The following is a 20,553-nucleotide window of genomic DNA, read 5'->3' on the forward strand; positions in this document are numbered from 1 at the left end:
TGTTTGCCTTCTGCAGCTTGTCTATTTGAATTAATGGTCTATTGAAATACAGGTTATTAGATTTTATTCCATGAGGATTGCTAATAATTTAAGTACTTACGGACAGGTCAATTATTGCAGTGAAATTTAAAATGGTAATTTACTAATTTAATTGAACAAATTATCATTTAACAGTTCATATTATGGCATCGTGACATAGTGATCTATGATATGTCCTGGTATGTTCTGTAGTAACTCAACCTAACACCGCTGTATGTGAAATGTGGTCACCGATTGGAGAGTTTAGAATTGCATATCAAATCAATTAGGCAGAACCAAAAATTTAGCTATCTGATGGGATATTTTGAATCCAAAAGGCAGGATAACAGCAACTTAAGCTCCTGTAGTGTAAAGTAAAAATAGGCTGTCACACTGGTGATAGTTTATTATCAGTACTCTTTCACACGAGAAAACTCCCTTATGCCTGCAGCATTCTTTATGAGCCATGATTTGAAATAGAACAGTATTGTAATAAAGTACCACTGTCATTTGTATGACATTCAAAGCGGAGAGAGTTCGGGTACAGACTAGACACATTCCAACGAGGGGGAAAGGAAGGGCATCCAAAGCTAGAGCTCCCTGGGTGACTAAAAGATATAGAGATTAAAATGAAACAGAGAAACGAGGCTTATGATAAATGTCAGGTTCATAATTCAGTAGAGAACCAATCTGAATACAGAGAGTACAGGGGAGAATTGAAAAAGGAAATAAGAGAGGCAAATAGAGTGTAACATAAAAGGGAACCCAAAAGTCTTTTATAAACATATAAATAGTAAAAGGGTAGTCAAAGGAAGGGTGCGGCTGATTAGGGTCCAAAAGGAGATCTTCTTGTGGAGGCAGAAGGCATGACTGGGGTACTAAATGAGTACTTTACATCTGTCTTCACTAAAGAAGAGGATGCTGCTGCCAATGTCACAGTAAAGAAGGAGGTAGTAGAGAAATTGGATAGGATAAAAATTGATAGAGGAGGTACTTAAAAGATTGTCAGTACTCATAAGAACATAAGAAATAGGAGCAGGAGTAGGCCAATCGGCCCCTTGAGCCTGCTCCGCCATTCAATAAGATCATGGCTGATCTGATCCTAACCTCAAATCTAATAAATTCATGTCCAATTTCCTGCCCGCTCCCCGTAACCCCTAATTCCCTTTACTTCGAGGAAACTGTCGATTTCTGTTTTAAATTTATTTAATGATGTAGCTTCCACAGCTTCCTGGAGCAGCAAATTCCACAGATCCACTGCCCTCTGAGTGAAGAAGTTTCTCCTCATCTCAGTTTTGAAAGAGCAGCCCCTTATTCTAAGATTATGCCCCCTCGTTCTAGTTTCACCCATCCTTGGGAACATCCTTACCGCATCCACCCGATCAAGCCCCTTCACAATCTTATATGTTTCAATAAGATTGCCTCTCATTCTTCTGAACTCCAATGAGTAGAGTCCCAATCTACTCAACCTCTCCTCATATGTCCGCCCCCTCATCCCCGGGATTAACTGAGTGAACCTTCTTTGTACTGCCTCGAGAGCAAGTATGTCTTTTCTTAAGTATGGAGACCAAAACTGTATGCAGTATTCCAGGTGCGGTCTCACCAATACCTTATATAACTGCAGCAATACCTCCCTGTTTTTATATTCTATCCCCCTAGCAATAAAAGCCAACATTCCGTTGGCCTTCTTGATCACCTGCTGCACCTGCATACTAACTTTTTGATTTTCTTGCACTAGGACCCCCAGATCCCTTTGTACTGCAGTACTTTCCAGTTTCTCGCCTTTAAGATAATAACTTGCTCTCTGATTTTTCCTGCCAAAGTGCATAACCTCACATTTTCCAATATTGTATTGCATCTGCCAAATCTCTGCCCACTCACCCAGCCTGTCTATATCCCCCTGTAGGTTTTTTATGTCCTCCTCACTCTCCACTTTCCCTCCCATCTTTGTATCATCTGCAAACTTTGATATGTTACACTCGGTTCCCTCCTCCAAATCATTAATATAGATTGTAAAGAGTTGGGGACCCAGCACCAACCCCTGCGGAACACCACTGGCTACTGGTTGCCTGTCCGAGAATGAACCATTTATCCCAACTCTCTGCTTCCTGTTAGATAACCAATCCTCCACCCATGCCAGAATATTACCCCCAATCCAGTGATTCTTTATCTTGAGTAATAATCTTTTATGTGGCACCTTGTCGAATGCCTTCTGGAAGTCCAAATACACTACGTCCACTGGTTCCCCTTTATCCACCCTGTACGTTATGTCCTCAAAGAACTCAAGCAAATTTGTCAGACATGACTTCCCCTTCGTAAAGCCATGCTGACTTTGTCCTATTAAATTATGTTTATACTCAAAGTAGAAAAGTCACCCGGTCCAGATGGGATGCATCCTAGTTTGCTGAGGGAAGTAAGGATGGAAACTGCAGAGGCTCTGGCCACAATATTCCACTCCTCCTTAGATATGGGGATGGTGCCGAAGGACTGGAGGGTTGCAAATGTTACACCCCTGTTCAAAAAAGGGGAGAGGGATAAATCCGGCAAGTAAAGGCCAGTCAGCCTAATGTCGATGGTGGGGAAACTTTTAGCGATATTAATTAGGGACAAAATTAATTGGCACTTGGAAAAAATGTGGCTTAATAAATGGAAGGCAGCAGAGATTTGTTAAAGGCAAATCGTGCTTGACTAACTTGATCGAGTTCTTTGATGAAGTAATGGAGAGGGCTGATGAGGGTAGTGCAGTTGCTGTTGTGTATATAGACTTTCAAAAGGCGTTTGATAAAGTAACACATAATAGACTTGTTAGCAAAATTGAAGCCCGTGGGATTAAAGAGCCAATGGCTGCATGGATATGAAATTGGCTAAGAGACAGAAAGCAGAAAGTAGTGATGAACAGTTTTTCAGACTGGAAGGAAGTGTGCAGTAGTGTCCCCCAGGAGTCAGAGTTGGGACTATTGCTCTATTTGAAATATATTAAAGACCGGGACTTGGGTATAGAGGGCATAATTTCAAAGTTTGTAGATGACATGAAACTCGAAAATGTAGTAAACAATGAGGAGGATAGTGACAGACTTCAAGAGGACATAGACAGACTGGTGAAATGGGCAGACACGTGGCAGAAGAAATTTAACACAGAGAAGTGTGAAGTGATTCATTTTTGTAGGAAGAATGAGGAGAGGCAATATAAGCTAAATAGTACAATTTTAAAGGGGGTGCAGGAACAGAGACCTGGGGGCGTATGTACACAAGTCTTTGAAGGTCGCAGGACAAGTTGAGAAGGCAGTTAAAAAGGCATACGGGATCTGTGGCTTTATAAATAGAGGCATAGAGTACAAAAGCAAGGAAGTTATGCTAAACATTTATAAAACTGGTTAGGCCCCAGCTGGCATTTGGTGGCCAATTTTGAGCACCACACTTTAGGAAGGATGTCAAGGCCTTGGAGAGGGAGTAGAGGAGATTTACTCGAATGGTATCAGGGATGAAATAATTCAGTAACGTGGAGTGATTGGAGAAGCTGGGGTTGTTCTCCTTAGAGCAGAGAAGGTTAAGGGGAGATTTGATAAAGGTGTTCAAAATCATGAACGATTTTGACAGAGTAAATAAGGAGAAAATGTTTCCAGTGGCAGAAGAGTCGGTAACCAGAGGACACAGATTTAAGGTAATTGGCAAAAGAACCAGAGGCGACATGAGGAATAAAATTTTTCCGCAGCAAGTTGTTATGATCTGGAATGCACTGCCTGAAATGGTGTTGGAAGCAGATTCAATAATAACTTTGAAAAGGGAATTGGATAATTACTTAAAGGGGAAAATTTTGCAGGGCTATGGGGAAAGAACAGGACAGCTCTTTCAAAGTGCCAGCAGAGGCATAATGGGCCGAAAGGCCTCCTTCTGTGCTTATTATTCTATGATTCTACACACTATAAATTGAATAATAGTTGGTTTGCTGTGTGCTACAACATATTCAAGCCAGCTGTTTTTTGACTATCTTTTAAAAAAACAACAAAAACATCCAAAATTTAGATCTTACTGTTGAATGGCTGAATTTCTTTATGATTGACTTGTGGAGGACCATGAATCTACGTATTGCAATGTAAGCCCATTGTTCTGTATTTATTGAGAATAAGACAGTGATGGTGTAACTATTCTAAGTGAGACAGAGCTGTTTCAACAGTAGGATACAAGTATATTCTAGCCCTGTATGTATTGCAGCCCATTTCCTAGCCTTACTAATATTTTTGCTAGATTCTTGTAGAATAGCAACTCTTCCTCTCCAATGAGGAGAAGTTTTTGTCTGGGAGGAGATCTACCCCAAAATGCTCTAGAGAGGATTTCTATTTGCTATGAGAAAGGAAATTACTCCTCTTTCTGGCTCCCAACGGCACATTCCATCTTCCAGGGCAAGGAGGGTGAGTAGAAACAGAGAAACATTGAAAACAGGAGCAGGAGTAGGCCATTCGGCCCTTCGAGCCTGCTCCACCATTCAGTATGATCATGGCTGATCCTCTATCTCAATACCATATTCCCGCTCTCTCCCCATACCCCTTGATGTCTTTTGTGTCTAGAAATCTATCCAGCTCCTTCTTAAATATATTCAATGACTTGGCCTACACAGCCTTCTGTGGTAGAGAATTCCACAGGTTCACCACCCTCTGAGTAGAAATTTCTCCTCATCTCAGTCCTAAATATCCTACTCCGTATCCTGCGACTGTGACCCCTCGTTCTGGACCCCCCACCAGGGGAAATATCCTCCCTGCATCCAATCTGTCTAGCCCTGTCAGAATTTTATATGTTTCAATCAGATCCCCTCTCATTCTTCTAAACTTGAGTGAATACAGGCCGAGTCGACCCAATCTCTCCTCATATGACAGTCCTGCCATCCCAGGCATCAGTCTGGTGAACCTTCGCTGCACTTCCTCTATGGTAAGTATATCCTTTCTTAGGTAAAGAGACCAAAACTGCACACAATACACAAGGCCCTGTATAACTGCAGTAAGACATCCTTGCTCCTGTACTCAAATCCTCTTGCAATGAAGGCCAACATTCCTAACTGCTTGCCACACCCAGGTCCCTTTGTACATCAACATTCCCCAATCTATCACCATTTAAATAATACTCTGCCTTTCTGATTTTCCTTCCGAAGTGGATAACTTCACATTTATCCACATTATACTGCATCTGCCATGTATTTGCCCACTCACTCAACTTGTCCAAATCGCCTTGAAGCCTCTTTGCATCCTCCTCACAACTCACAATCCCACCTAGTTTTGAGTCGTCAGCAAACTTGGAAATATTACATTTGGTTCCCTCATCCAAGTCATTGAAATATATTGTGAATAGCTGGGGCCCAAGCACTGATCCCTGCGGTACCCCACTAGTCACTGTCTGCCACCCGAAAAAGGCCCATTTATTCCTACTCTCTGTTTCCTGTCTGTTAACCAACCTTCAATCCGTGCCAGTATATTACCACCAATCCCATGTGCTTTAATTTTGCACACTAACCTCTTATGTGGGACTTTATCAAAGGCCTTCTGAAAATCCAAATAAATCACATCCACTGGTTCTCCCTTATCTATTCTACCAGTTACATCCTCAAAAAAACTCCAGTAGGTTTGTCAAATATGATTTCCCTTTCATAAATCCATGTTGACTTTGTCTAATCCCGTTGATATTTTCTAAGTGTCCCGTTATCACATCCTTTATAATAGACTCTAGCATTTTCCCTACTACTGATGTTAGGCTAACTGGTCTGTAGCTCCCTCCTTTTTTAAATAGTGGGGTTACATTTGCCACCCTCCAATCTGCAGGAACTGTTCCATAATCTATACAATTTTGGAAGATGACAACTGATGCATCCACTATTTCCATGGCTACCTCTTTTAGTACTCTGGGATGCAGATTATCAGGCCCTGGGGATTTATCGGCTTTCAGTCCCATTAATTTCTCCAGCACTTTTTTTTACTAATACTAATTTCTTTTAATTCCTCCTTCTCAATAGTCCCTTGGTTCCGTAACATTTCTGGGAAGTTATTTGTGTCCTCTTCCATGAAGACAGAACCAAAGTATTTGTTTAATTGCTCTGCCATTTCCTTGTTCCCCATTATAAATTCTCCCATTTCTGACTGTAAGGGACCTACATTTGTCTTCACTAATCTTTTTCGTTTTACATACTTATAGAAGCTTTTACAGTCCACTTTTATGTTCCTTGCAAGTTTACTCTCATACTCTCTTTTTCCGCTCTTGGTCCTTTTTTGCTGAATTCGAAACTGCTCCCAATCCTTGTTACTTTTTCTAGCAACTTTATATGACTCCTCTTTGGATCTAATACTATCCTTAATTTCTTTTGTTAGTCATGGTTGGGACGCATTTCCTTTTGTGTTTTTACGCCAGAAAGGAATATATAATTGTTGCAATTCATGCATTCGTTCCTTAAATGTTAGCCATTGCCTATCCACCGTCATGCCTTTTAATGAAGCTTCCCAATCTATCATGGCCAACTAACTCCTCATACCTTCGTAGTTTTCTTTGTTAGATTTAGGATCCTTGTTTTGGATTGGACTGCTCCACTTTCCATCTTAATGAAGAATTCTATCATGTTATGGTCACTCTTCCGTAAAGGACCCCGCACAACAAGATTATTAATTAACCCCTTCTCATTGCACAATACCCAATCTAGGATAGCTTGTTCCCTGGTTGGCTCCTCAATGTACTGGTCTAAAAAACCATCTCTTACACACTCCAGGAATTCATCTTCCACAGTGTTATTGCTAATTTGGTTTGGCCAGTCTATATGCAGATTAAAGTCACCCATGATTACTGTAGTACCCTTGTTACATGCAATTCTAATTTCCTGTTTGATGCCATCCCCTACATTACCACTACTATTTGAAGGCCTATAGACAAATCCCACCAGTGTTTTCTGCCCCTTCTTAACTCCACCCAGACTGATTCTACATCTTGATTTTCTGAACCAATATCCTTTCTCACTATTGCTCTGACTTCATCCTTTACTAACAACGCCACCCCACCTCCTTTTCCTTTTTGCCTGTCCTTCCTAAATATCGAATACCTTTGGATATTCAGCTCCCAGCCTTGGTCACCCTGCAGCCATGTCACCGTAATCGCAATTATATCGTATCCGTTTACATTTATTTGTGCTATTAATTCGTGTACCTTATTACAAATGCTTCGTGCATTCACATACAGTGCCTTTAGATTTGTCTTTTTAACATTTTTAGACATCTTAACATTTTTTTGTACTATGGCCCTATTTATCTTATTACTATTTTTTCTTAACTGGACCCTATTTGTTAGTGCACTCTTTTGTTTGTACGCTCTGTCCCTTCCTGGCACAATCTGGTTATCCTTACCCCAATCACTTTCCTGCACTGCTTCTTTGTCTTTTCTCTTTAACATTCTAGATTTCTCTCCACCGGGACCCTCCCCCGCCCCCTTATTTAGTTTAAAGCCCTATCTACCTCCCTAGTTATTCGATTTGCTGGAACTGTGGTCCCAGCACGGTTCAGGTGTAGTCCGCCCCAATGGAACAGCTCCCTCTTTCCCCAGTACTGGTGCCAGTGCCCCATGAATTGAAACCCACTTCTCCCACACCAATCTTTGAGCCATGCATTCATCTCTCTGATCTTATTTACCCTGTGCCAATTTGCTCGTGGCTCAGGTAATAATCCAGAGATTATTACCTTTGTGGTTCTGCTCTAGACACAAAAGGCATCAAGGGGTATGGGGACAGAGCGGGAATATGGTATTGAGATAGAGGATCAGCCATGATCATATTGAATGGCGGAGCAGGCTCAAAGGGCCGAATGGCCTACTCCTACTCCTATTTTCTATGCTTTTTAATTTAGTCCCTCGCTGCTCAAACTCTCTCAGCAGAACCTTTTTCTTAGTCCTACCTATGTCGTTGGTACCTACGTGGACCACGACAACTGGATTCTCCCCCTCCCACTCCAAGTTCTTCTCCAGCCCGGAGGAGATGTCCTTAACCCTGGCACCAGGTAGGCAATGTAGCCTTCAGGACTCATGCTCCTGGCTGCAGAGAACAGTGTCTATCCCCCTAACTATACTGTCACCTACTACAACCACCTTCCTTTTTACTCCCCCCCCCCCCCCACTTGAACAGCTTCCTGTATCACGGTGCTGTGGTCAATTTGCTCATCCTCCCCGCAGTCCCCGCACTAGTCCGCAAGGGTTGCAAGAACCTCAAATCTATTGGACAAGTGCAGGGACTGAGGCTCCTGCAATACTACCTCCTGGATCCCCGTACTTGCCTCACTCGCAGTCACACCCTCCTGTCCCTGACCTTGTGTCAATTCTAAAGTATTTAATCTAAGGGGTGTGGCTGCCGCCCGGAGCAAAAGGTCCAGGTAGCTTTCTCCCTCCCTGATGTCTCGCAATGCCTTTAGCTCGGACTCCAGCCCCTCAACTCAGGAGCTAAAGTTCCTCGAGCTGCAGACACTTACTGCAAATGTAGTCGCCCTGGACAAAAATGTCCACAAGCTCCCACATATTGCAGCAGCAACACATCTCCTGTTCTCCCATTATTGTATTTATTTAATTAAATAATTTAGTGTTAATCAAATTATTTACCTCATTTAATTTATTAGATTAATTAAATTAAGTTTAGTTTTTAAAATTTAGTTATATGTTGACTTAAAACTTAGCCCACAGTCACTACCAATCATTTACCAGTCGCACCTGTGACATCACACTGCAGTTTTCTCTTGTTGCAGGTCTGCCGCTGCTTTTATCTTCGTTCTCGGTCTGCTGCTGCTCAGGTCCGCCACCGCTCTGCGGAAAAAGTTAGGAAAAGCAAGGCAAAGCAACACCTCCTTCCCCCACTTCACCGAACTCCCGCACTTACCAAACTCTCACGTTGCTCACTCCGTGCCCGCTGCACTCAGTAGGTGAGCTATTACAGTAAATACCTCCTCATGTAAACTCTGTCTCAACAAATTACATTTCTGTAATGTTCCTTATCTGCAGGGAGATGTCTTAGTGCACTTTACAGACAGTAAACAACAAAAGGCCACCAAGCAGGAACGAGAAAGGAAGAGGAGAAGTTCAGGACGTAAGAACGGTCAATGGGAAAGGTTTTTGGGGGCAGGGAGAAAGATGACAAGGTGAAGGTGTTAAGAGAGGAAGTTTAGAGGGCAAGGTGATCAGGAGTGGGGGGTGGAGGGGTATTCACAGAAGTCCAGACACAAAAGAGTAGAGGTTGCTAGTTGAGATATAGTGCTGATGGAGATTGCAGAGGTAGGGTAGAGTGAGGGCATGGAGGGATTAATAAATGAGGATGATGATTTTGAAATCTTTGCTGGGTGTTAAGAAGTCAGCGGAGGAAAGAAAAGATTGGGTGAACAGGACATGGTACAGAATCGGATATAGGCAGCAGAGTTGGAGTTTGTGTAAAGTGGAGTTCATGAGGTTGGTTAGGAGGGAGTTTTTTTTTTCTGATGTGTTCTCAGGATGTGGATGATACTGGTAAGGCCACATTTATTACCCATCCCTAGTTGCCTTGAGGGCATTAAGAATCAACCATGTAGTGTGGGACTGGAGTTACATGTAGGCCAGACCAGCTAAGAGTGGCAAATTTCCTTCCCTGAAGAACATTAGTGAACCAGTTGGGGTTTTCATTGCTATTATATCTGGTGCCAGCTCACAAATTACCAGATTTACTGAATTCAGTTTCCCAACTTGCTAACTCCGGGACTTGAAGTCACAACCTCTGGATTGCTAGTGCAGTAACATAACCACTAGGCTACCATACCCTTCAGAAGGGGGTTGGAAACGACATCATTTCCTCTGACTTTTACTCTTGTTGATTTGATTATATAGTTCAATATTCTGTTTGCTTCATAGATTGCGACTTCATAGTGGTTGGGCAGGTTAACACCTGTACTGCTCTTTCAACTTCACCTTGAGCTATTTCATGGAAAATTCATGTTGTCCATTTTACTTTTTACTTTTACTTTTTATTGCAAGATTTTACTTTTTATTGCAAGATTTTATAATTACTTATGTTAAATTTTATCTGTCTGCCCACTTACATATTAATTTTGAGAATCCCTGGCTGCCTCTTCAGATTTGCCTCCTTTTACCCAATTTGTATAATCTTTCAACTTAACCAGTATGTATTGAATCCAGATCGTGAATGTAAATTAGAAACATTAGCTTTCCCAACACCAATCCTGGACACTCAGTGGTTTCCTCTACTCCAATATCACTCTGTTAACAAGGATGTGCTACTTCCTATAATGCAGCTTGCCTGAATTTCTTATCCATTCCTAAGTTTTATCTGAAAATAGAATCACAGAATGGTTACAGCACAGAAGGTGGCCATTTGGCCCATCGAGCCTGTGCCGGCTCTTTGTAAGAGCAATCCAGTTAGTCCCATTCCGCTCCTCTTTCCCTGTAGCCCTTCAAATTTTTTCCCTTCAGGTATTTATCCAATTCCTTTCTAAAAGCCACAATTGAATTTGCTTCCGCCACGTTTTCAGGCAGCGCATTCCAGATCATAACTACTCGCTGTGTAAAAAGTTTTTCCTCATGTCGCCTTTGGTTCTTTTGCCAATCACCTTAAATCTGTGTCCTCTGTTTCCTGACCCTTCTGCCATTGGGAACAGTTTCCCTTTATTTACTTTATCTAAACCCTTCATGATTTTGAACACTTCTATCAAATTTCCTCTTAACCTTCTCTGCTCTGAGGAAAACAACCTCAGCTTCTCCAATCTATCCACATAAATGAAGTCCCCGATCCCTGGAACCATTCTAGTAAATCTTTTCTGCACCCTCTGTAAGGCCTTCACATCCTTCCTGAAGTGCAGTGCCCAGAATTGGATACAATACTCCAGTTGTGGCCGAACCAGTGTTTTATAAAGATTCAACATAACGTCCTTGCTTTTGTACTCTATGCCTCTATTTATAAAGCCAAGATCCCATATGCTTTTTTAACTGCTTTCTCAACCTGTCCTGCCACCTTCAAAGATTTGTGCACATATATCCCTAGATCTCTTTGTTCCTGTACCTCCTTTAAAATTATACCATTTAGTTTATATTGCATCTCCTCATTCTTCCTGCCAAAATGTATCACTTCGCACTTCTCTGCGTTAAATTTCATCTGCCACATGTCTGCCCATTCCACCAGCCTGTCTATGTCCTCTTGAAGTCTATTACTATCCTCCTCACTGTTCACTACATTTCCAAATTTTGTGTCATCTGCAAATTTTGAAATTGTGCCCTGTACACCCAAGTCCAAGTCATTAATATAGATCAAAAAAGCAATGGTCCTAGTACCATTAAAAAGGAAAAGAGTAAGTAAAGTGAGTGTTGTTCCTCTAGAGTGTGAGCCTGGGGAATTAATTATGGAGAACAAGGAAATGACGGATGAATTGAACAGATATTTTGCATCTGTCTTCACTGTAGAGGATGCAAATAACATGCCAGAAATAATTGTGAATCAAGAGGTGAAAGGGAGGGAGGAACTTAAAACATTTACAATCACCAGAGAAAGGGGTCTGATGAAATTATTAGAACTAAAAGCTGACAAATCCCCAGGTACTGATCGAATTCATCCTAGGGTCTTAAAAGAAGTGGCTGCAGAAATAGTAGATGCATTGGTATTAATTTTCCAAAATTCCCTAGATTCTGGAAGGGTCCCATCAGACTGGAAAATACCGAATGTAACTCCTCTATTCAAGTAAGGAGGGAGACAGAAAGCAGGAAACTACAGACCAGTTAACTTAACATGTCATAGGGAAAATGCTAGAATCTATTATTAAGGAGGTTATAGCAGGGCATTTAGGAAATCTCAATGCAATCAGGCAGAGTCAACATGGCTTTGTGAAAGGGTAATCATTTTTGACTGATTTATTAGAGTTCTTTGAGGAAGTAACAAGCAACGTGGATAAAGGGGATCCTGTGGATGTGGTGTACTTAGATTTTCAGAAGGCATTTGACAACGTGCCACATCAAAGGCTACTACACAAAAGGTTAGTATGCAGGTACAGCAAGTGATTAGGAAAGCAAATGGAATGTTGTCATTTATTGCAAGGGGAATGGAATATAAAAGTAGAGATGTTTTGCTACAGTTATACAGGGGATTGTTGAGACCACATCTAGAATACTGTGTGCAGTTTTGGTCTCCTCATTTAAGAAAGGACATAATTGCTTTGGAGGCAGTTCACAGAAGGTCCACTCGACTGATTCCTGGGATGAGGGGGTTATCTTATGGGGAAAGGTTGGACAAGTTGGGACTGTATACATTGGAGTTTAGAAGAATGAAAAGTGATCTTATTGAAACATATAAGATCCTGAGGGGTCTTGAAAGGGGAGATGCTGAGAGGATGTTTCCCCTTACGGGAGGGACTAGAACTTGGGGACACAGTTTAAAAATAAGGGGTGTCCCATTTAAGACGGAAATTAGGAGAATTTTTTTCTTTTAGAGGGTTGTGAGTCTGTGGAACTCCCTTCCCCAGAGAGCGGTGGAGGCAGGGTCATTGAATATTTTTAAGGCTGAGTTGGATAGATTTCTGATTAACAAGGGAGTCAAAGGTTATAGTAGGTAGACGGGAAACTAGGGTTGAGGTCACAATCAGATCAGCCATGATCTTATCAAATGGCAGAGCAGGCTCGAGAGGCCAAATGGCCTACTCCTGCTCTTAGTTCGTATGATCAAGAGGACATAATTTTAAGGTGATTGGCAAAAGAACCAAAGGTGACATGAGGAAAAACATTTTTATACAGCAAGTGGTTAGGATCTGGAATGCACTGCCCGAGGGGGTGGTTGAGGCAGATTCGATCATGGTTTTCAAAATGGAGCTGGATAAGTACTTGAAAGGAAAAATTTTGCAGAGCTACGGGGATGGGGCAGGGTGTGGGATGAGCTGGATTGCTCTTGCATAGAGCCGGCACGGACTCGATGGGCCGAATGGCCTCCTTCTGTGCTGCAACCTTTCTATGATTTTTCTATGATTTCTACCGACCCCTGGGGAACACCACTATATACCTTCCTCCAGTACGGAAAACAACCATTCACCACTACTCTCTGTTTCCTGTCACTTAGCCAATTTCGTATCCATGCTGCCACTGCCTCTTTTATTCCATAGGCTTCAATTTTGCTGACAAGCTTATTAGCTGGTACTTTATCAAACACCTTTTGAAATTCCATATACACATCAACTGCATTGCCCTCATCAACCCTCTCTGTAATCTCATCAAAAAACTCAATCAAGTCAGTTAAGCATGATTTGCCTTTAACAAATCCGTGCTGGCTTTCCTTTATTAATCCATACTTGTCCAAGTGACTATTAATTTTGTCCTGGATTATCATTTCTAAAAGCTACTCCACCACTGAGGTTAAACTGACTGACCTGTAGTTGCTGGGTTTATCCATACACTCTTTTTTTGAACAAGGTTGTAACATTTGCAATTCTCCAGTCCTCTCTCACCACCCCCGTATCTAAGGAGGATTGGAAGATATAATTGCGTAAAGCTTATGAGGCAGTTTTTCTTGCCGAATTTTTCAAATGCTTTTGGAAGTCTAAGGGTACCACATCGTAGGGCTTTCCACAGTTCACTTTGACATTACCTCCTCAAAAATATCAGAGTTCGGTCAGGGAGGACGTCACCTTCTGAATCTATGTTGGCTAATATTTACTAGATTATTAATACATAGGTAATCCTTAGTGTACACTGGATAATCAATTTGATTATTTTACCCATTAGATGTGAAATGTGTTTGCCCAAGTCTTTTTTTCCCAATTAAAAAAAAAATTGGGCACCATGTTAGCTTATTTCCAAACTATCAGTACATCCCCAGTGTTCAACTCCTTCACGATGGCTGTCAGAACCTCACAAATCTCATTCCTGGTCCTTCTGTGTACATAAATATCAGCCACCCTTCGGGACTTACATGTTTTGAGACATGTCTCGGAGCTCCATCTCATTTACGTAGGAGTTGTTACTTCTATGTGGAGCATCACCGATTATGGAGAGCATGTTGCTTATCTCTTGTCTAGTTGAATACTTAAAGTAATCATTGAATATATTAACTATGTTGTCACAGCTGAGCCTGATCCTGACTCCTCATCCACACATGAACTTTCAGATAGGAATTACAGGATAGTGATCAGGAGTAGGGTTGGGAACTAAATTTTCTTGGGACTGGGGGGTGGTTTAAGAGAATAGATCAGAGCATCATTGTTCTCCAATCAGCTTCTGCATAATATGTACTACAGTATTACATTTTTCCAGTTGTGGATTATCAATAAATTGTTTAGGCACAGGCTTGATGGGCCGAATGGCCTCCTGTGCTGTAACGATTCTATGATTATATATTTAATAGAATAAATTGCTTAGTAGTCTTTACCCAAGACTTTGGAAATAATTCAGGGCAGGGGATTGATAGCATTGTTGTAAATTACATAGAATAGCTTTTAATATCAACCATAATTTTAGTTTTAGCAGTTTGAACCAAAACCTCCAATAAAAAATATTTTCGGTACTGCATACCCTGTAATTATTTACATATTAAAAGTCACCCATATGGTAAAAGCAAGATTAGAGTAGCTTGATAAAATAGTGCAGATTCTCTAATTAAAATGCGGATGTACATATTTAGCAATTTGCTGAGCTGACCTTGAGATTTACAAATATTCCCCTTTCGAACCGAACTGTTAATGACTGGGACCAAGAGCAACATGACGAACCCAAACGAAAAGTCCCGCGCACACCGATTGGCCAAGCGACTCCAGCTTTAACACGATTGACTGCGTGCTCCGTCTTCTGATTGGCTGATGGTGGTGTCAGTCAAACACTGCTTCCTCCTGTTTACCTGTCACGAGCGATCCGGGAGCGGGGGCAGCAGCTGTTGGTTTGACTTTCAGCTTGCTGTTTCTATAGGGAATCGCCATTATGCATTTAAAGCGGATAATATGGCAAGCGACCTGGGGCAGTCACTGCATAGCAATAAATTGCTAATGTTTTCAGTGTGAGAGGAGTGGTGGGTTAGATTGGGCAGTGCATGGGCCTGGACAGCCACTTGAGCGAGCGAGGGTGCACCGGGGCTCCAGCGCTTTGTTTACCTTAGTCCCGCCGGCTCCCAGACGCGCTGGACCGGCTCAGTTTTCACCGCCGACTCCCGGCAAAACATCCTTCACAATACATCCTCCCCCTTTTCCCCTGGGTTTATAATATTTTCATAAAGATGGCGGAGGAACCACAGGCTGCAAACTAATGACTGTCAGAAACATCGCTTCAATTTGTAATATGGTGAGTAGACGGCCGTGGACGTTTTCAGGGTCAGTGAACTGGATATAAGTATACATTTAGAGTTTGGTTTACAATCCAGATAAATGCTCACCTAATCCAGACAGAATTCGAATTTAGAGCTCCGATTTAACTGTACAAGTGTTGAATTGAAGTTCTGTACCAATGTTTTCATTTTGCAAAATGTAAAAAATAAATTTGGGATTAAAAATCGACTTCTACATCACAGTTCAAATCCGATGCTACATATATGTTATCTCTCGATGTATTGACGTATACTTGAATCTAGAATGTAATCAGGTTGCGGATGAATTAAAATGAAACTTCCTTTTTCGCACTACCACAAGTAGAAATTATCTTTGCACACAGAAGGCATGCACTGCTTTCAAACTATGGAGTTGCAGAATAACCATAATGGTGCATTGTATTTGAAAAATTAACTTTTTGGGAATTTGTTGCACGACGTTATCTACCCGTTATTGTTTTTCTGTCTACCGCAAATACAGAGCACTTACAGAAAGAAATGTTGGCCATTTAAGCAACCATACTGTAGGTATGCAGGTGTCTCGTAGTGGAAAATAAGTTTTGCGACCGTGAAGCATTTTGTATTAAAACGTTCATCGTATTCTGATTTAAGGAAAACAATTATTGAAATGATTTTAAAGGAACCTTGCATTTGGGCAAGGCACCGGTTAAGCCATCCCTCCGTACTACATGTCTAACAACTGGAATAGACTTCCAGTATGAGTAGTGGAGGCAAAACCCCATGAATCATTTAAGAAACAATTTGATGCTGCAATGGAGAACTTTAAGATCTTTCTAGATGGATGAATTAAAAACAAGACTGCGTGCATTATTAGTTTGAGTGGGCAGTTTGACCTGAATGAATGGGGCAGGGCGAGGGCATTGTATTTCATAGGAATTTATGGTACAGAAGGAGGCCATTCAGTTCATCGTCTATGTTCCAGCCGAAAAAGAGCTATCCAGCCTAATCCCACTTTCCAGCTCTTGGTCCGTAGCTTTATAGGTTCTGGCACTTCAAGTGCATGTCCAAGTACTTTTTAAATGCGATGAGGGTTTCTGCCTCTACCATCTTTTCGGGCAGTGAGTTCCAGACTCCCACCACCCTCTAGGTGAAAAAAAATTCTCAACTCCCCTCTAATCCTTCTACCAATTACTTTAAATCTATGCTCCCTGGTTGTTGACCCCTCTGCTAAGGGAAATAGGTCCTTCCTATCCACTCTATCTAGGCCCCTCATAATTTTATACACCTCAATTAAATCTCCCCTCAGCCTCCACTGTTCCAAAGAAAACAACCCCAGCCTATCCAATCTTTCCTCATAGCTAAGATTCTCCAGACCTGGCAACATCCTCGTAAATCTCCTCTGTACCCTCTCTAATGCAATCACATCTTTCCTGTAATGTGGTGACCAGAACTGTGCGCATTATTCTAGCTGCGGCCTAACTAGTGTTTTATAAAGTTCTAGCATAACCTTCCTGCTCTTCTGTTCTATGCCTGGGCTAATAAAGGAAAGTATCCTGTATGTCGTCTTAACCACCTGCCCTGCTACCTTCAGGGACCTGTGGACATGCACTCCAAAGTCCTTCTCTTCCTCTACACTTCTCAGTATCCTACCATTTATTGTGTATTCCCTTGCCTTGTTTGCCCTTCCCAAATGCATTCCCTCACACTTTTCCAGATTTGTTTTAAGTCATTGGATTTACGCCCACTGCCATTCTATTGGCCAAATTTAGAATAGGAAGGTGGGCCGAATGGCCCCTCTCATTTGTTATTATTTTGTGAATGGGGAGGATGAGACCCCTTTACTTCAAAGCAGCAATGTGTGACAATTCACATTTTCCCCCTTTATTAGAACAAACCAAAGAAACCACTGGGAGCTAGTTAGGATCTCAGCTACATTATTTAGATATTGAACTTTACAGCATAGAATGAAATCAGCAATGCTTTGGTTGTGTACTTCCAGTGCTGACCTCTGCTTTTTGTGCCTGATTTCTGGTTCTTTGGCAGGAATTGGGAACAGAGAGCAGTACTATATGTGCACAAGCTATGTTTCTGATATTGATCCCTGCTTCAAAACATTTATAAATATCTGGAAAATGGATACCACTGGAATTTTTTCCCTTATGTGTCTTTAGTTGGCATCTTTTGATTATAAAATATGACTGAGTACTGTGTTTTCAGTAGGATTTAGAACTTTTTTTTGCCAGTGGTGATAGATGTAGGTTTCTATAAGTAGGTGACCTAGGGTTTTTTGTTCAGTTGGTAAACTTGAGGGCTGCCATTTTATGAGAAAAACAAATGCCATTAGTAAAAATTTTCAGGACATTCTTAGTATGTCTCTGCAATGAAAAATGTGAAATCATCTATCACACAATGAAGAAATAATGAGCTAAAGCTCTTACTGTTTTTTTTAAATAGAAGTGGAATTAATTTTAATTTTCAATTGACATCTAATGGAATGAGTTTATATTTCTGAAAATGTTAAAATTCCTTAATGTCTGTCAGCATAAACAATTACATTCTTTACTAGGTTCCATGGCTGGTATAAAAGTTGAATCTTGAACATATGCTTGTTAAGTTTGAGGTCACAAGCTTGGCTAATGCTTGGTTGTAGGCTGTAAGATTGATCTGTAACTATTTGGTACTGTACAACCAAGGTTCCAACTAGTAAAAGGTAAATTTAGAACTGATATCAGGAAATTCTTCACAATAGAGTGATCACACTTAGAATGGGCTTCCAGATAGAGTAGAGGAGGCAAAACCCTGCAATTATTTAAGAAACAATGGGCGATTGCAGTAGGGAGATTTAAGATCTTTCTGGTTGGATTAATTTAGATGGGTTGAATGGCTTTCCTCATCTGTAACTCAAAAGCATCTATTGCATAGCTGTATAGTAAAAGAAGACTATAACTAAGAAGAAAGGGGTTTAGTTTTCAAAGTTGTAAGAAGAAGCCCATTAGAACCCCATGTGAAGTCTGTTTTTGTGTAATTATCTTGAACTTAATGGTTTTATATGATCAATTTGTACAATAGATTTCTGTGCTTTATTGAAAATGGCTGATTGAATTTTTTAATTATTTGATGTGGCACTTAGGTTGACATAAGCAAGGCTATGATTCGCATGAAGTATAGGATTATTTGTTACTTTGGATATCTAGGGTTCCAGACAAATGATTAATCAAGCATAGAATGGGCAAGTGTGGAGGAATGTTGTTGTAAATTATTGGCCCAGGACTATGAGAGAAAAGTTAGTGGTCCCATTATGAACAGTGCATCAGGTCAAGAGCAGGAACATGCACTTGTTAGCTACGTCTCAGTGCAAATGCTGAAAGTTGAAGTATTGGTGCATCCAATATATCTTATTGTTAAAGGTGGGAAAAGTAACCTTTTTGAAATTGGTTTTGCTGGGTTGACAGTTAATCATCTAAACTCCTGTATTTTCATTGGTACTATAAATACATGTTATTGCACTGAGACCCAGGGCCACTAATTTCATTCAGATTGGACCTTTTGATAATTTGGGCCTTTAAATACAAAATAGCTCTTGTGACTGCAACATTACAAACTTCAATTAAAAAATATGGCTAGAAGAATGTGTCTAACAATATGAAAATACACACCTGAAATGGGTTGTGGCTGTTAACAAAGGAACCCTGAGCTTCATTTACAATTCCATAGAGCTGCTCAGATTTATTTCTTTAGTGAGCAAAATATTTTTGACTAGACTTGTTCATTTTGCTGATCAAGATGGTAAGAAATAAGTTGACTAATAGGCTTTTAGATCTATAATACAAATATTAAATTATAACTTTGGAGAAAATTACTTCCCTATTGATATGGCTGAGTTGAGCATGCAAGCAGCACAAGAAAATGGCCTTTAACCATATTTTAAAAATCGTGAAATTTGTTCAAGTTTTACCAGCTCTCAGATCTCTTTTTTTTACCCCTACCCCTCAAACTCAGGATCTCTACCACAATCTCCTGCTGCTCAGAAATCTTCTCTATTCTCTCCTATTTCATTGATGGTGTTACCCTGCCTTGTGAAATGTGTCACCTCACAGTTACTGTTATGGGGGCTGCTTTCTGTTTTGATATGCTTGCAGATCTCCACAATTTGTAACCTGTCATTTTATTGGTTAAGATTCCTGTTATGATTTATAATCGTGAGAATTGAAATTGGAATGCCTTATAAATTGGCATTGCATGGCTCTTAATTGCTGGGACCAGTTTGTTGGAAGGGTTTTCCGGAGAGCTTGCACAAAGGCAGCCCCTTACTGTATTCACAATTACTACAGTTTGTGAATGCAAGCCTTTGAACAGATCACAATAGAGCTGCAAAACTGGCAGAGATCACCCACAAAAGAGGCTTAAATGCTTAATTTGGGGTAAATATGTGGCTTCACTCAATCCAGAACAGTAAGGTACACTTCACTTCGTCATTGCAGTCGAAAACTATACATGAGAAAGGTAACCGAGCTTTTTTCTTTTTTGTTAAATTCTGGCAGCACTTCCCAGTTATTCCGTCAGAAGACTGAGCGTCTCCATTTCATTTAGTTATTGTTCCTTTTTTATAGTACCTGCTTTGTGTGATTGGGATTCCAAAATGTTTGAACTCTCTCCAATACTAGTTACAAAAGGGTTTGACTGATTTTGAACACCATAGCAAAAAATAGAGCCCAAGTGCTGTATTATAATTAAAACTGTAATTGAGAAGTAATTGTGTTTTTTATTTTAAAACTTGAGTTTCATCTTTTGGTATTTACAAAAAAGACATCTTGTCTTTTTTGCAACACATCAATGTCCTTTTTTGTCATTTGAAGACTACAATTGTGTATTACAGGAACAGAAAATTTCCCATTATGCCAATGGGTTAATTTTTTGCTATTGACTACACTGTGGATTTATCGATACAGGACAATTTTTTTCTAATTTACTTTTTGCAAGGTTATATGAGTAAAATAGACTAGCCCAATGGAAGAGCATTTGGCAAGTTCATTTGGCTTCTATAAATGCAATGGATTGATAAATGTGGAGATTAAATATTATACAGAGATCAGTTGTCTGTGGAGAGGGATTATGCACTTTTTATAAATGAAGAGGCTAAACTTTGGAGATTATCCTGAATGTATAATCCTTGATGCATTTAAGCAGAAACTGGATAAACACATGAGTGAGAAAGGAATAGAAGGTTATGCTAATAGAGTTAGATGAAGAGGAGAGGGAGGAGG

At 40.6% G+C, this 20,553-nt stretch overlaps 1 protein-coding gene across 2 annotated transcripts in view; it reads left to right on the forward strand.

The window, feature by feature from the left end:
* The first annotated feature begins 14,876 nt into the window (after nucleotides 1-14,876).
* Nucleotides 14,877-20,553, forward strand: part of usp46 (ubiquitin specific peptidase 46) — a 73,305-nt gene continuing 67,628 nt past the window's right edge. For both annotated transcript variants that reach the window (XM_067987601.1, XM_067987610.1), the window contains exon 1: nucleotides 14,877-15,306. In XM_067987601.1, coding sequence (XP_067843702.1) covers nucleotides 15,271-15,306 — 36 coding nt within the window. In that variant the 5' untranslated portion in view covers nucleotides 14,877-15,270. The remainder of the gene's footprint in view (nucleotides 15,307-20,553) is intronic.

The sequence above is a fragment of the Heptranchias perlo genome, chromosome 1 (assembly GCF_035084215.1).
Source record: "Heptranchias perlo isolate sHepPer1 chromosome 1, sHepPer1.hap1, whole genome shotgun sequence".
NCBI classification, from domain to species: domain Eukaryota; kingdom Metazoa; phylum Chordata; class Chondrichthyes; order Hexanchiformes; family Hexanchidae; genus Heptranchias; species Heptranchias perlo.